This window comes from Capsella rubella, unplaced genomic scaffold, assembly GCF_000375325.1.
Source record: "Capsella rubella cultivar Monte Gargano unplaced genomic scaffold, Caprub1_0 scaffold_5, whole genome shotgun sequence".
Lineage (NCBI taxonomy): Eukaryota > Viridiplantae > Streptophyta > Magnoliopsida > Brassicales > Brassicaceae > Capsella > Capsella rubella.
This window is the reverse complement of record NW_006238919.1, coordinates 812,586-828,219: the sequence shown is the minus strand read 5'-3', so window position 1 is coordinate 828,219 and position 15,634 is coordinate 812,586. Positions and strand designations below refer to the sequence as shown.

General features: G+C 45.8%; 1 protein-coding gene and 1 pseudogene across 1 annotated transcript; both read right to left on the bottom strand.

The window, feature by feature from the left end:
• Window positions 1-11,577: 11,577 nt before the first annotated feature.
• LOC17886099 lies at window positions 11,578-12,402 on the bottom strand (annotated as a pseudogene).
• A 1,614-nt stretch (window positions 12,403-14,016) lies between these two features.
• Window positions 14,017-14,792, bottom strand: LOC17886058 (SKP1-like protein 16). Its single transcript, XM_006292761.2, has one exon. The coding sequence runs from the start codon at window positions 14,761-14,763 to the stop codon at window positions 14,194-14,196; it is 570 nt and encodes a 189-aa protein (XP_006292823.1). The 5' UTR covers window positions 14,764-14,792; the 3' UTR covers window positions 14,017-14,193.
• Window positions 14,793-15,634: the final 842 nt, after the last annotated feature.

The window sequence follows — 15,634 nt, the reverse complement described above, 5'->3', positions numbered from 1 at the left end:
CCGAGAGCCCTTGTGCCGTGGCGAGACTTCAACATGACGGGGCGGAGCCGGAGAGCCGACATTGCTGCCGTGGCGAAGCGTCGTGGTGACTTCTGGCCGCGGCGGAGCTGGGAAAAGGTTGGTGGCGTGGTGAATCTTTACTGCCGAGGTGGTGCTCCAGGTTTTGGCGAAGCCAAGTCATGCCGCGGCTGGAGGTTTTGCCAAGCTGGAGCTCTCTTGTCGTGGCCGTGTCGAGCTTGAGGTCGTGTCGCGCCGAAAATTATGCCACACTATCAAACCAGACCGCATCGTGTTGTTACGAGTGCTCCGGCCGTGGCGGAGCTTTGACCGAAAGGTGCCAACACGAGGTCGCGACGAAGCGGAATGCATGATCAGGCCGTGGCTTAGCTTTGGGGCCGTGGTGAAGTCTTGGTCGCGGCAATGCTTGGCGTGGCGAGATGGCGTCAAAGCGACCGCGACGGGGTCGTGTTTCCGGACTCGTCTCGTCTTATCTCTCGCTGTGCCCGAACCTTACCGTGGGAACATTTGCGTCGTTGTATCGCGTTGAGTTTGAGTTGCTATGTCAGTCTCGTCCCGCCTCTCGTAACGTTTGATTGTTTGTTGGTTTTGTGGAAAGTCGGCTTGCGACGGGAATTCGAAATCATAAATTTGGCGGGATACGACAGTTTTGAGACACTTCTCGACTTCTAGATTTTGATACGGCCCTTGATTACTTTTGCAAGGTATTGATGTCTCAGTTCGCGGGAAATCATGTCGGTGGAGACGATCCGTTTGACGGCGTTCCGGACGAGCTACAAAGAGACGACTATCGCCAACTTGAACGTGGGTTTGTGGATGATTACGGTGGGACTCACGCTGCCTGGCGTGGCTTCAGTGGTTCCGAAGAGACTCTCGGAGACTTGACGGAAGAGGACGTGCGCAATCTTGATGGATTGCTTCCGTCGTGCAGCAATGGGGGTACGCTAGTTCCCAGGGAGCCAAGTACTCGCTGTGGAAAGGTGCTCGAAGATGTTGTCGGTTCGAGTGCGAGAAATCCTCATCGGTCTATAGTTTCGGGTTTGAGGGCTTCTAGTGCGGTCCCCGAAGATGGGAGAGTTGAGCCTACGTTGGGTGATGGGATGGCTAATGTTCTCGATCGTCGAGATAAGGGAAAAACTCTTAGCACAGAAAAATCCGTGTTTGACATGTTTGAGGCGTGCGGAATAGAGCCGGGGATTGAGATTCTGATCCCAAAATTGCGTCGTCGCCCATGGGATGCTCCGGAAGGGTATATTTGCCTTTACGAAGATTTCTTTTCGGATTGCGGTCTTTGGTTTCCACTTCCGCAGTTTCTCGCGAGTTACTGTGCTCGTCGGGAGATAGCGTTTTCTCAACTCACCGTGGCTTCTATTCGGAACGCGGTGGGTCTTGCAATTCTTGCTGCCGCTACCGGTGTCGTCATGGACTTGGATCTTTTCGAAGAGCTTACCAAATACCTATTTGGAAGGGAGAATCCGGGCATGTGTTGTGCTAGTTCGAGAGCTAGTTTTAAAATTGTTGATGGTGCCAAGACCAAAGTTCGTGCGTGGCGCAAGTACTACTTTTTTGTGAAAGTTACCGAGCTCTCTGTCGAGGACCTCAGCTTGTCGTATGCTAGAACATGGAACCTAGACCGCGGTAGTTCTTAGTTGGTCCGGAATCGTGTGATCGAATCTTCTTTCGTTTCCCTAACTGATGTTCTTATGTTGATTTTGCAGGAAAGTTTGGGCCGACGGCAGAGGATACCGAAGACTTTCGAGCGAGAGTTGCAGCGGTAAAGGCGAGAGGAACTTTGTGGTGGCCGGACATACTCAACCATTTCAACTCTTGTGAGTTTCTAATTTTTGTTTTGTTTCCTTGTATTTCGACTCTCGTTTTGTTTCTTACAACGTAACATGTTGCAGGTTCTCGGTCTTGTCTTAGGATGGGTGATTGCGAGATTTCCGATTATGCCGATCAATTCGATGGAGATGGCACGCAGGTCGACGAGCCGCTGATCGAGCTTGGCCCTATGATGTTACCCAACGCTTCATTTCAGTGCGGTTTTGGGAATGATGCTCCTGTTGGTGATGTGGACGTGGCGGTGGAGACCACGGATGCCGCCGCGCCTGCTGATGATCGTGACGCCGTGCGCCGGGCTAGATCCGAGGAAGTGAAAGCTGCACGCGACGGGAAGAAGGTTTCGAGATCCGCAAGTGGTTGTGCTCCGCCATCGTCTGGTCGAGGAGATACGTCTCGGAAGAGGAGCTCGCGCGGAAGTCCTGTCGGAGGTTCGAGTGTTCGCCGGGATGCTAGGCGCGAGGAGCCCATTCGTGAGATCGCCGAAGTAGTTGACCATTCATTCTCCTTCAACTATGGCCGGAGGGATCGAATGTTTTTCACTCATGGAGGTGCGTGTGCTGATCTTGCCAGCAAGGTTCGTGGGGACTTTGCAGAGTTTCCCGCTGTTGACTCTCTCCGCGGAAGGGAGCTTTACGAGGATTGGGCTTCTCGCTCTTTTCAGGTTTGCGTCTTGCTTTGTTTCTAACTTACTTGCTTTCATCAGGTGTAGTTTATGAGACTTCGTTTCTGCAGGCGATGAGTCAGACCAACCGTTTGGTTGGTTTCTACGAGGAACAGTATCGTGCCGCGGCGAGAGATTCTGACTTGGCGAAGGCTGCTGCTGAGGCTTCGGATCGTTCTGCACAGAGCCACTTGAGGAACTACAATTCGGAGAAGAGCAGGTGCGCTGATCTTTCGAGGCAGCTCAAGGATAAGAAGAAGCAGTATCTTTCCGAGACCGATAGGCTGAGGAGGGCCCGTGATGAGAGTGCCGCGGCCGAGCGTCATAGGGTTGCCGGAGAGATTCACGAGTACCGTACACGTATCGATAGGATGGGGAAACACATCGTGGGACTTCGTGAGAAGAAGAAGCCTCTATTGATGCTTAGTCAGGTTTCGGGCATGGAGAAGTGCCTTAAGAAGATGGTGATAAATGGTACGCACATTCCTTTGCGGAACTTGGCTCAGGTTGAACAGGACCACGTTCAGTGGCGGGCGACGGTTGACGGGATAGTGGTTCCGGACATTCTTGAGAGCGACCTTGCTCCCTTTCCAGAGTTTATGGCTGGTCCTTCGAACGTGGCAGCGGGAGATGGAGCGTATGATGCAGGGGGTGCGGAAGTTGCTGAAGACGCGGAAGGTCCCCAGGATTGAGGCTGCTGTTATTTTGTTGTAGTTGCTATTTCGGCGTTATGTTTTATATCCGGCCTTTTAGCCGTTTGTGGCTTGTCGGATCGGCGTTTGTATTTGTGATCCTCTGTTGGATCTTACGGACCTTGACTCGTGATGTTGTTTCCTTAGTTGAATTTTGATGACGTTAGATTTGCTTCGATGAATGTTGGATTTTCGGAATTTCCATTGTCTATTCTTGTCGTAGAATTGCTTGTGCCGCAACAGGTTATGCAGGGATATCAGGGTGAGAAGACCCTTGGAAGTTTTCGCTTGGTTCCGGGACGTATTTTGCGGGGCGAGACGTCTCTCGGCTTATCCTGTTACGTGCTCCTCGGAACGCTAAGCTGAAGGAGTAGACGAGGCGGACTCGTCGTACTGTTTAGGTGCGGTGCGTGCGACCGGCTTATCCTGTGGGTGCTTTGAGGTCGACAAGAGCGTGCGAGCCGGAGCTCGGCTTATTGGCCCTGCCGCCTGCTAGCTATAGTGCGAGACTGGACTCGGCTTTATCTTTACCGAAGTTAAAGACGTGGATTATTTCACCACTGCATCCATGTGGAACGCGTTTTGTGATCGAACTCCTGGCCAGGGAGACGATGTTTGAGCTTGTCAATCAGTTGAGGCGGACTCACCCGAAAGAGCTCTTTGTTTTTTTTGAGATATAGCTGTGCTTTGTTAAAAGCTGCCTACGTACCCTTGCGAAGGGATCAAGCCATTCGTAGTTCATATTGTGAGCTCGGTTGCGCGGCCGTGGCGCTTAATAGTAGTAGCGTTTGAGATTGCCGGAGTTCCATGACCGGGGAACGGGCATGCCATCCATCGTTAGGAGTTCGTAAACTCCAGGTCGGACGACTTTGGAGACAAGGTAAGGGCCTTCCCAGTGCGCGCCGAGTTTGCCGGCGTTGAGTTCGGCAGTGTTCTCGAACACCTTCCGGAGGACCAAGTCGCCTTCGTCAAAGTGGCGAGCCTTGACCTTTTTGTTGTAGAATTTTGCCGTGGCCTGTTGATAGTTTTGTATGCGGAGGAGTGCCTTGTCCCTTTCTTCCTCGAGGCAGTCAAGACTGTCTCGTATCATTGAATTGTTTAGCGCGGGATCGTGTACAAGCATAGAGCGACGGAGCGTCGGTATCCCTACTTCGGCCGGGGCGAGTGCTTCCATGCCATAAGCAAGTGAGAATGGCGTTCTTCCCGTAGACCGTCGAGGTGAGGTTCGGTGGGACCATAGGACGCCGTCGAGCTCGTCAGCCCAAACGCCTTTCTTCTCTTCCAAGCGTTTTTTTATGCCGTCGATGATCGTTTTGTTTGTGGCTTCGGCCTGGCCGTTACCTTGGGGGTACCTTGGCGTGGACTTACTTAATTGGATTCGCCAACTCGCGCAGAATCCTTCGAATTGTAGCGAGGTGAACTGGGTTCCATTATCCGTGACGATTTCGTACGGAAGTCCATGGCGGCATATGATGTTTTTCCATACGAAGTTCTGCACCTCCTTTGCTTGAATTCTAGCGTAAGATTCGGCTTCAACCCATTTTGTGAAGTAGTCGGTCATGATGAGGATGTATTTTTTCTGACGTGAGGCGGGTAACGGACCAACGATGTCCATTGCCCAACGCATGAATGGGTAAGGCTGGGAGGCCGTGCGAAGGAGCTCGGTCGGAGCGTGGATGAGAGGCGCATGCCTTTGGCATTTTTCGCACTTTGCCACGAATTTGTCACAGTCCGCATTCATTGTTAGCCAAAAATGACCAGTTTTGCGGATTCGTAAGGCAAGAGCTCGCCCACCGGAGTGATTTCCACCTGCGCCTTCGTGGACTTCTCGCATAATGTCATTGACCTGGTCGGAACCTACGCATGTGAGGATAGCAGTCGGAGTGATACGGAAGAGGTCTCCCTTCAACACGGTGTATTGGGCGCTTCGCGTACGCAGACGCCGTGCCTCCCACTTATCCGATGGTATTATGCCATCTATGATGTAGTTAATTATCTCGGAGCGCCAATCGTTTCGGACTTTGGGATGACCGCTTATGGGGTTGCCGATGTTGGCTTCTGCGCTGGGGGATGGATCATTCGATGAAGCGGGCGGGCTGTGCGTTGTTAGATCGTTGTCGTTAAGTGGCGCGGAGACCACGAGAATTTGTCCGGGTGGTAGCGATGCAGCATTAACTTCTACATTGATATTGTTCTGAGTTGCTTTAGCGATTGGTTGCGAGGAGCTCGAACCGTTATTCGGAATGGCAGCTGCGGAGCCAGTCGACGCGGACGCGCCAGGAGAGCAAGCCAAAGTCGAATCGACAACCAATGCAACAGTTTTTGCAGAGGTCGGATCTACAACCAAGGCGGCAGGCTTTTCGTTTGTGGGCGCGGTACCGTCCGAAATTGGTTCGGCGACTAGAGTCGTGATCGGTTGGGCTAGTGAACTCAGATCGATGCTCGGATGGTCGATGCTCTCAACGGGTATGACTCGGCGGAGATCCGGATTGGACGTGGACGCGAGCGTTGCGAGTGCGTCGGCCGGCGCGTTGTCACTCCGGGGGATCTTGGTCAAGTCGAACTGCTCGAATAACTTTGAGAGATCTCGGACGACTTTGAGATATGCGTCCATACGATCATTCTTAGCCTCGTAATCGCCGCTAAATTGGTTTGCAACGAGTTGGGAGTCACAGTATGCCTGAATACGTTTGACTCCGATGCCGTGTGCCAGTCGGAGCCCTGCAATCAATGCTTCGTACTCTGATTCATTGTTCGAGGCGGTAAAGGCGAGTCGGAACGATTGTTCCAATATTTCACCCGTCGGCGACTGCAAGTGCACTCCAATCCCCGATCCGTGTTTAGAGGCTGCTCCATCTACGTACAACGTCCATTTCTCGTTTGGCGGGACTCCTTGTTCGAGATCTGGCGAGAGCTCAACAAGGAAATAGGCGAGGACTTGTGACTTGGCACATGTTCGATACTTGTATTGGATATCGTACTCCCCGAGTTCGATGGCCCATTTTGCAAGTCTGCCGGACTGGCTCGGACTGTGGAGAATTATTCGGAGTGGTTGATTGGTGAGAACTTCGACAGAGTGAGACTGAAAATACGGCCTGAGCTTCCGCGCTGAGATGACAACCGCATATGCAAGTTTCTCCAACGTGGGATAGCGAAGCTCCGCGCCATCAAGAGTTTTACTGACATAGAAGATTGGATGCTGCTCGCCGCGATCCTCTTTAACAAGGACACCGCTGACCGCCGAAGTTGATACGGCAATGTAGAGGTACAAAGTCTCTCCTTGGTCAGGTTTTGCGAGCACCGGAGGAGACGAGAGATAGTCTTTGAGCTGTTTGAAAGCTTCCTCGCATTTGTTGTCCCACTCGAATCGTTTGTTGCTACGTAGCAGTTGGTAAAACGGGAGGCACTTGTCGGTAGATCGCGATATGAATCGATTTAATGCCGCAATGCGTCCGGTAAGGCGTTGTACTTCGCGAGTGTTTCTTGGGGAGGGAAGGCTGATGATCGCAGAAATCTGCTTGGGATTTGCCTCGATGCCTCTTTGGGTGACAAGGTATCCCAGGAACTCTCCCGACTTCACTCCGAAAGTGCACTTAGCAGGATTCAGCTTCATGCTATACTTGTTCAGGACTTCGAAACATTGCTGCAAGTGCGACACGTGTTCGGATGATTTGGTGGATTTGACGAGCATGTCGTCGATATACACCTCCATCGTTTTGCCGAGTTGACTTGCAAACATTCGATTCACTAAGCGTTGATATGTGGCTCCGGCGTTCTTCAAACCAAATGGCATTACCTTATAACAATATGTTCCTTGTTCAGTGATAAATGCGGTTTTCTCGCGATCGTTCTTGTGCATCAGAATTTGGTTATAACCAGAGAAAGCGTCCATAAACGAGAGGAGTTCGTTCCCGGCAGTTGCTTCGACGAGCTGGTCAATGCGCGGGAGAGGAAAACTATCTTTCGGACAGGCTTTGTTGAGATCGGTGAAATCCACACAAACTCTCCATTTGCCGTTTTTCTTCTTAACAACCACGGGGTTGCTTAACCACTCTGGATATCGTACTTCCATTATAGAATCGGCGTCGAGTAGCTTTCGGACTTCTTCGTTTACTGCGGCGGCGCGATCGTGACCTAACTTCCTTCGTTTTTGTTTGATAGGCTTGAAGGTTGGATCGACGTTCAGTTCACGACACGTAACTTCGGGGTTGATGCCGGGCATGTCGGCGATCGTCCATGCGAAGGTGGCAGAGTTATGTTGTAGGAACTTCACGAGTTCTTCTTTCAATGGGAGTGGAAGATCAGCACCTACTCCTACGCAACGTGCAGGATCAGTTGTGTCAATGTTGACTTGGTCGATTAGCTCCGTGTGTGGTGCTTGTCGTGTATCCACCTTCGGGGTTGATTCAGAGATGACAAACATCCTTTGGGCATTGGCGCGAGCGTTGCGCAGCTGTCTCTCGACGATAAAACATGTGCGCGCAACCAATGGATCGCCTCGCAGTGTATAGATTCCTCGTTGAGTAGGGAACTTTACGCATTGATGATACGTCGAAGGGATAGCTTTCATTCTATGCAGCCACGGTGTGCCTAAGATGACGTTGTATACGATTGGTTTGTCAACAATAGCAAAGTTAAAGCATTGCATCGTTCCCCCGACGTAGATAGGGAGCATTATCGTGCCTGCCGTCATGACCGTGTCCCCGTCAAAGCCAGTAAGAGGCTGCGTGTTATGCTCGGCAAGGCGCAGATCGACTCCCATCCGGATTAATACGTCTTTGAAGATTACGTTGACAGAGCTTCCCGTGTCGATTAGGATCTTTGTGACCACGCTTTCCCCGATTGCCAATTCGACGACCAGCGGGTCGTTGTTAGGTCCTGTTTGCAGGGCGTCCGCTTCAGTAAAGGTGATTGGCTCGTAGTTTTCGACGTCCGGGCTGCTCCTCGTGAGCCAGCTGCGGCTATTTTCACCTTGTCGGTGGTATGCCCGTATTGAACGAACCGAATCGTTGCATGTCGTTAGACCGCCCATTATCATATCTACGCGCTGTCGGCCTGCGTACGCGTCGTCGATTGGAGGGTGATCTTGCTTTCGCTTAGGGGGAGGCGGCGGCCGGGCTTCTTCTCGGAGAGCGCGGGGCTCCTCCTCGATCTGTTTGCCGTCGCGTTGGTGCTGTTGTGAATCGTATCCAACATAGGAGTTGTCCCTGTGCGAGAGTGCTTGGCGCCGCTCCCTTTCGATATCGAAATCTCCGTTTTTGAACTTTTCGAGGAGTAGCGCTTGAAGTTGTCGGCACTCCTCCGTAGTGTGTCCAGCAAACTTATGAAACTCGCAATATCCTCGTTTTGAGGTTGTGCCGGAGTCGCGGTACCACTTGTTCCACGGCTTGTTGCCGTTTGGTTTTTGCTCTTGGCCGTTGACGGCAAAAGTGGTAGGTTTCCGCGTTTTATCGTTTCGGGCGTACTCTCGATCGTAGTGTTGGCGCGGTTCGACATATTCTTCTGGTACTTTGATCTCCGATGCTTTAGACTTTGGGTTTGATGGCTTTGGGAGTCGCTCCGCCCGTGCCGCCTTTTCTTCTTCGACTTCGATGTATCGACTTGCTTTTCGTATGGCGTCGTCGAGCGTGGCGGGCTGCAAGATTATGAGGTCTTCGCGAAACTTTGAGCCGAAAAGCAATGCGTTTCGGAGAGCCGCGATGGCCGCGTCGTCGGCTATCGCGATTGTGCTGACAACTTTTTTGAATTTTTCCATAAAATCTCGAAGGGGCTCGTTCTCCTTCTGAGACATGGTCCAGAGGTCGGCGTTTGTTGCGCCTTGCTTCATGAAGACCATGTGGTGCTGCAGGAATACTTTCTTAAGGTCGTAATAACTATCGATCGAGTTGCAATCGAGACGGGAAAACCAATTCAGAGCTTCTCCGGTGAGGTGCTCGACGAGCAATTGGCAACTCCCGGTGTCGCTCTGTTCAGGTGTGAAGTATGCGCGGTCAATGGCTAATTGGATGGATCTTACGAACTCCTTCGGGTCGGTGAAACCGTTGTAAGGAACGATCTTCATCTTAGTGACATGATGTACGTGAATGTCCGTGATCTTGGATGTAAAAGGTGACCGCTGCATTTCTTCGAGCACCTTCTCTAGATCGGGTGCCGTGCTGGCTTGTCGCATTTTTGAAGACAAGTCTTTGATCTGTGCCTGCAGTTGCGCCAGCTCTTGGTTTCGGGCCTGGCTCTCCTCGCTCGCGGGTCGGCTGACTAGGTGTCGTACGTTTGTCGGATGTTGGTCGCGGCGGTGGAGATGGTCGTTCGTTCTGTTTCGACTGACAGGCCGGTTCTCGTGTTGGAGCTCATCGATGGATCCCACAATAATCGACGCCGGCTGGCGTCTTTGGTCCCTGGTGCGTTCGTCTAACGGAGTAGGCGGGGGCGATGTTTCTTCCAGCCGGGAATGGTGAGGTCGCGAGCTGTGTCGATGGCGCCTGAGCCGGTCAATCCTAGTTCGGGTGTCTGCGTTCGCCTCTCCAAGTGCGTTGATCCTCTCGGAGGTTCGAACGTCTTGGTCGTCGAGACGGTCGAGGATGGTTTGCATCAGGCCGTCAAGGTGAGTTCCACCATGGGCAGTAGCCGCGGTGGCCGTAGCGATGCGTACTGGCCTGGTGTTTCCCGGGGCGGCGTGCACATGATCGGTTTGGCGGGCCGGGGGTCTCTGTCTTGGATTAGCAGCTTCCACCTCGACAGTCTCCGGCTCGGCACGGCGGTGCGGCAGTCTTTGGCCCGGCGCGGCGTTCTCCGTTTCAGCAGTTTCCGGCTCGGCACGTTCTGGATCGACATTCGTGGGCGCGGCGCCTGCTGTCGTTGCTCCAGGAAGGTATGGTAACGGATTCGTTCGGGCTCTTCTGCGTCCCCATAGGTGCCGCTCCGGAGATAGAACGGGCGCGTCGGGATCTGGGCGTCGGGAGGTGTTCGTTCCCCTGTCGCTGGATGAGCTTGCGTCGGACATGTTGCTTTGGATTCTCCGGGAGACTTCGGAATCTTCAAGGTTGCCAAGAAAGAAGTGTTTCGTATGCCCCACGGTGGGCGCCAATTGTTTGTGCAAGGGGGGAGCAGCTACGATAATGATACGAGATTCTTGGGACGATACGAAACAATTTTCTTTATTAGCTTTTGCGGAAAATCCGAAGTTACAAAGAGAGAAGTCTCGCTGCGGCAGTTATAGACTATCTGCCGAGCTGAGAAACTAATACGAAACAGAAGTGCAAAATCACGAGAAAGAGAGTCGCGGCGGGAATCTCGGGCTAGGGCGAGTTCGGGCGCGGCGCGATTCTCAGTCTAGTGGATAATAACCTCTGGACCGATCCCTGTTCCAAACAGTGGTTTAATGTATTTATAGTGGCACGGAAACCTAGAAGCTCTTTGTGTCTCCTTGGCGAATGACGATTTTGCCCCTGCGAAGATGCTGGGCCTGTTTTTGGTAAAAGGCTTCATTAATTGACACATCTTGTTTTATAGGCCTTCTAACTTGGGAGGGGCAAGGCCCATATCCAACAATATACAAATTAGAGAAGTTAATTACAATACTTATAATAATTGGCCTGTAACCTTCGTAGGTAGGCTCAGAACCAAATTTTGGCAAGTTAAATAATGTAAATCACCAATTCCCATGATATGCAGCTTCACTAGCTAGCATTAGAATAACAATCTGATTCAGATATGATTATAACCGGTTGAGTCAATTGCATATGCATCTAGTTACATTTCATTTTTTATTTTTTTTTGTGAAGTCTTGGTGTCAGTTCTCATGGTACAGAGCACTCATTTAATGTGAGAAACCACGGATGGACCAAAAATGTATATTATCTTCTCCTTAACTAATGGGGAATCAAATTTAGGATTATAAGATTACATAGTAAATTTAAAAATGTAAATTTATAAGATTTGTTTATTCTAAATGATCTGTAAAAAAAATTGAAAGTAATTAATGAAAACTTTTAGATAGGAAGTATACATAGTAAATACTAAAATCTACATAACAATAATTGACAATATGAGAAAATATTTTCTTGGATAATATATATCTATTATAAGAGTACATAGTAAATTTATTAATGTAAATTTATAAGATTTGTTTATTCTAAATGATCTGTAAAAAACAAACTTAAGTAATTTATGAAAACTTTTAGATAGGAAGTATACATAGTAAATACTAAAATCTACATAACTATAATTAACAATATGAGAAAAAAATTTCTTGGATAATATATGTTGTAGCAATTGAACCCGACTAATAATATCTATATGTATGTATTAGAATATAATAACACATTAGGGATTAGCAATAAAACATAGCTTATATCCAAGTAAATAGATAATTAAACAAAATAAAATATTTATTAAAAAAATTAATCAAAAGAAACCAGAATTCATGAAATTAAACAAAGACACCAAGTCAATCACACACGGGAGGATAACAATTTAAGAAATGGATAACTAAAAGTTATTTTTCAAAAGCCCACTCGTTCTCCTTGCGGATTTGTTCTTCTTCTTCAGGTGTGAAATCGTTTTCGATGTTAAAGATTTCTCGAACCTCTTCTACGGTCTTATCTTTGATGTAATCTGCAACGGTCTGGGAAGTGAGAGCTAGAAGGCGTTTAGATAGTTAGCAGCGATAATAAGTAAAAAGGTTGTTTCTAAATCACAACGTTTCATGAACTCTGCGTCCCAATTATTCATGACCTCCTCCTCCTTGGCTTCTTTGTTTTCTTCTGATTCTTCATTTGGATCAGAAGAAACATTTTCATTTGTTTCTTTACTTGAATCTTTAACAACAGTTGGATCAAGAGAAACGTTCTCGTTTGTTTCTTTAGTTGAATCAGACAAAGAAACATTTTCGTTTGCTTCTTTAGGTGAATTTGTATCATCAGAAGAAACAATTTCGTCTGTTTCTTCACTCGGATCTTTATCATTAACGTGTATCTTGCAATACTCAATGACCAAAGCAAGGATCTTTCCAGTGACGTTTGCAAGTGGGATTGCTTTACCAGCGCAGTCATCATCGATCATGTGTGCTATGATCTGAAGCTTACGAGCCACGGCTTCGTCAATCTCGAAAGATTCACCATCTGAGCTAGTTAGAACAATCTTGTTCGAAGTCGACATATTGTTTGTTTTTGTGGTTAAGCAAAAGATTGATTTTTAGGAGATTTTATTGAAGAAGTTGAATGTAACGTCGCTATTTATATATAATGATTGAGAGTATGTAGTCAATTGTAAAACTGAGAAAAAATTGAACAAAATAAATAAACAGAATCCTAGTTTAATTAGTTTAAGCTCTTATCTTTTATTTTTTTATATATAACTATTTACCCCATACACACACATGTTAATGATTAGATTAATTTTCTAGATGTTATACTATTTTAGTATTTTGTAATTTAATATATTTTAAAAATATTAAATATATAAAAATATATTAAAATATATGATTAGATTTAAAGTAAAGTATATAAATCTTTTATTTATTGGTATCACATATAAAATTCAATGTATATTTCAATTAAGTGAGATTTTTTTTACTTCTGATTTTTTAGAAGTATTTATATTTACTTATGAAATTCAGTTTTTCTAATATTTTTATTTTTTCAACACTTAGAAACAACATTTAATTTACAAATAATTATAAGAGTTTTATAGATACTATACCTTTTTTTTATTACAGTTGTCGCATAGAGCAGGCAGCTCCATGTTCTATACACGGTCAAGAGTATCTTATAATTTATAAATAAATTTATGATTAAATTTTAAAAGATAACTTTTTTTGAACCACTCATCAAACTATAAGTAAAGAGTTTAAGATAGAATCGGTTTTTATTTAAGAAATTCTCTCACTTTTTATTATTTTCTATCATTTATTTAGAGGTATTTAGTTTACAATGAGGATGCTCGTATAACTACTGAGGTCTTTTACTAAACTATCTTGGAAAGGAGTCCGAGTCTTAGATATGATATCTTACACTAGTGGCTACAGTTGGGGTTCGTTGGGTTAGGAAACATATATGCATGATATGGCTCGATCATTGCTGGTCCAGTCCAGTAACAAATTAAGAAATGGTAATCAAAGTAAATATCATTAACTTGAAATATGTTTGTAGCCTCATGAGATGATCAGTGTTGGAAAGTTCTTGTACAATAAAACTGTAGAAATCGATTATTTCGGTTATATAGTGTTGGTTAATGATTTGGGATTTGGTATCGCTACTAACATATACAAGAGGTTAGATAATTTTTCAATATTTTTTCTTTTGTTAAATGGTTTGCTTTTTGCTATAATAAAAAAGGAGAAAGAAAGAAATTAAATAAAAGAATGGTTTAGCTCAATTTTCAACGAAACCGAAACCATAATTGGAACATAATCTTAATCGGCCCATTATAAAGTAATCAGTTATAGAGAATGGCCCATTAGACGGGAGGGGAATCAAATCACCTCGATGAGACATGAATACACACATGAGCGTTTAGTAGGGTTTTTGTTTGTTTGATTTGGGTATGACTCATATCATATTAATGTTAATGAGCGTGTTAGGGGTTCCCCTGATGAAATAGAGGATTATAATCAAGTAGCAAAGTATTATTATACGTAAAACGTGGCTTAAATATCATAATAGTAATTATCGTTAATTATATATTTTAATAAATTAATAAGGGATGATTTCAAAGATACGGAGAAACCCTAATGATGGCGGCGATGTTTTGTTATACTTTAGTGCCGGCGAAGATGCAAAACAGCCGAAAGATTTTGGTCGACGTTTAATAATTAGGTATTTTCTTACGGTGGTTGAGGAAAAAAATTGGTTATACATAATATCCAAGAAAAGAAATAAAACAACGAAACTGAAATCAACATGATAAATCCAAAACACCAAATCAAATATGGAGAAAAAAGAAACCCTAAAACCCGACAATTAGAAACGAAACAAGAAAAAGTTAGGGTTTTGGAACAGCTTGTGCAGCATCCTCAAAAGCCCAAGCGTTCTCCGCTCGAATCGATTTCTCTTCTTCCTCAGTGAAATCGTTCTGGATGCCAAAGATTTCTCGAACTTGCTCAACAGACATGTCTTTGATGTGATCAGCAACGTTCTGGCAAGTGAGATCAAGAAGGCCTTTCACGTTGAGATAGTTAGCAGCGAGAATGATTTGGAAGATGGTTTCCAAATCTAAATCCTGCAAGAAGCCTTTGTCAAAAGCCTCGACCTCGAGCTTCTTGTCGGTATCATCTCCAGAGGCTGAAGCAGCATCAGCTTTCTTCTTCTTCTTGTCTTCCTCGCTCTCTTCTTTATCATCAGCAGCAGCATCATCTACATCGTTGACGTGTGTTTTGCAATACTCGACAACCATGGCGAGGATCTTTCCAGTAACGTTTTGAAGCGGGATCGGTTTATGGGCACAGTCGTCGTCGATCATGTGTCCTACGATCTGAAGTTTTCTCGCCACCGCTTCTTCAACTTCGAAAGTCTCGCCATCAGAGCTCACCAACACGATTTTTTGGGAAGACATATTGGTTTCGTCGATCGTTTTGTGGTGTTTTTTTGGGTGATGAAAAAAAAGAATTGATTTATGAATTATGCAAAGATGTGTGAATGAGAGGAGTCGAAGAAGGTCTCTCTATTTATAATGTTTAGGAGTCGGTTAATCTCTTAATTGTGTTTTCCTATTCACAATCGAAAAACATGTATATCTTCCTTTTTCTCTTAAGTTCCAAACAAAATAAGGAAAAAGAAAATCCTAATTTAACTAGGGTTTACTTTTTTTTGTAACTGTTAGGCTTCACCGTTACAAATTTTGGGCTTATCAGTAGATTCTATAAACTTCTTTAACATATTCCTTTTGTTTCTCAATTCTATATATTAAAAATAAATGAAAATAAAAATCATAAAACTAAACATGGATATCTTCTAGTTCTATTGTATTTTCTATGCAAAATTAGTATGGCATTTTTTATTTTTGTCCATCGTAGTTAATATTATTTTGTCGTGGGATAAGAATATACAAAGGTTTTGTCAAATATAATTCACTTTATCAGTTGCCTTCCTTCAGTTCAATAGGTTTTGGCATTACAAAGTACTAAGAGCCAGTGGAAATGGAAAAAGAATTAAAACAAAGAGACAAGAGATTTGGAAGTCACATAGTGTGAGTTCATGTTAACCAGACTTGCATTATATTATGTTGCGTTTACGTCTTGCCATGATCACATTCCGAACTTTTCTGTCGATTAACTTGAAGATGGTGGTATAGCTGTCAGCTGAGGTCAAGACTTGGTTGTGCACAACATTATTCCTTTGTTTTTTTCTTTTCTCTTTGAATAGATGCAACAAAAAAACCGTTGTCGATCTACAATATATGCATTTTGCTAGAATGTCTTAAGAAG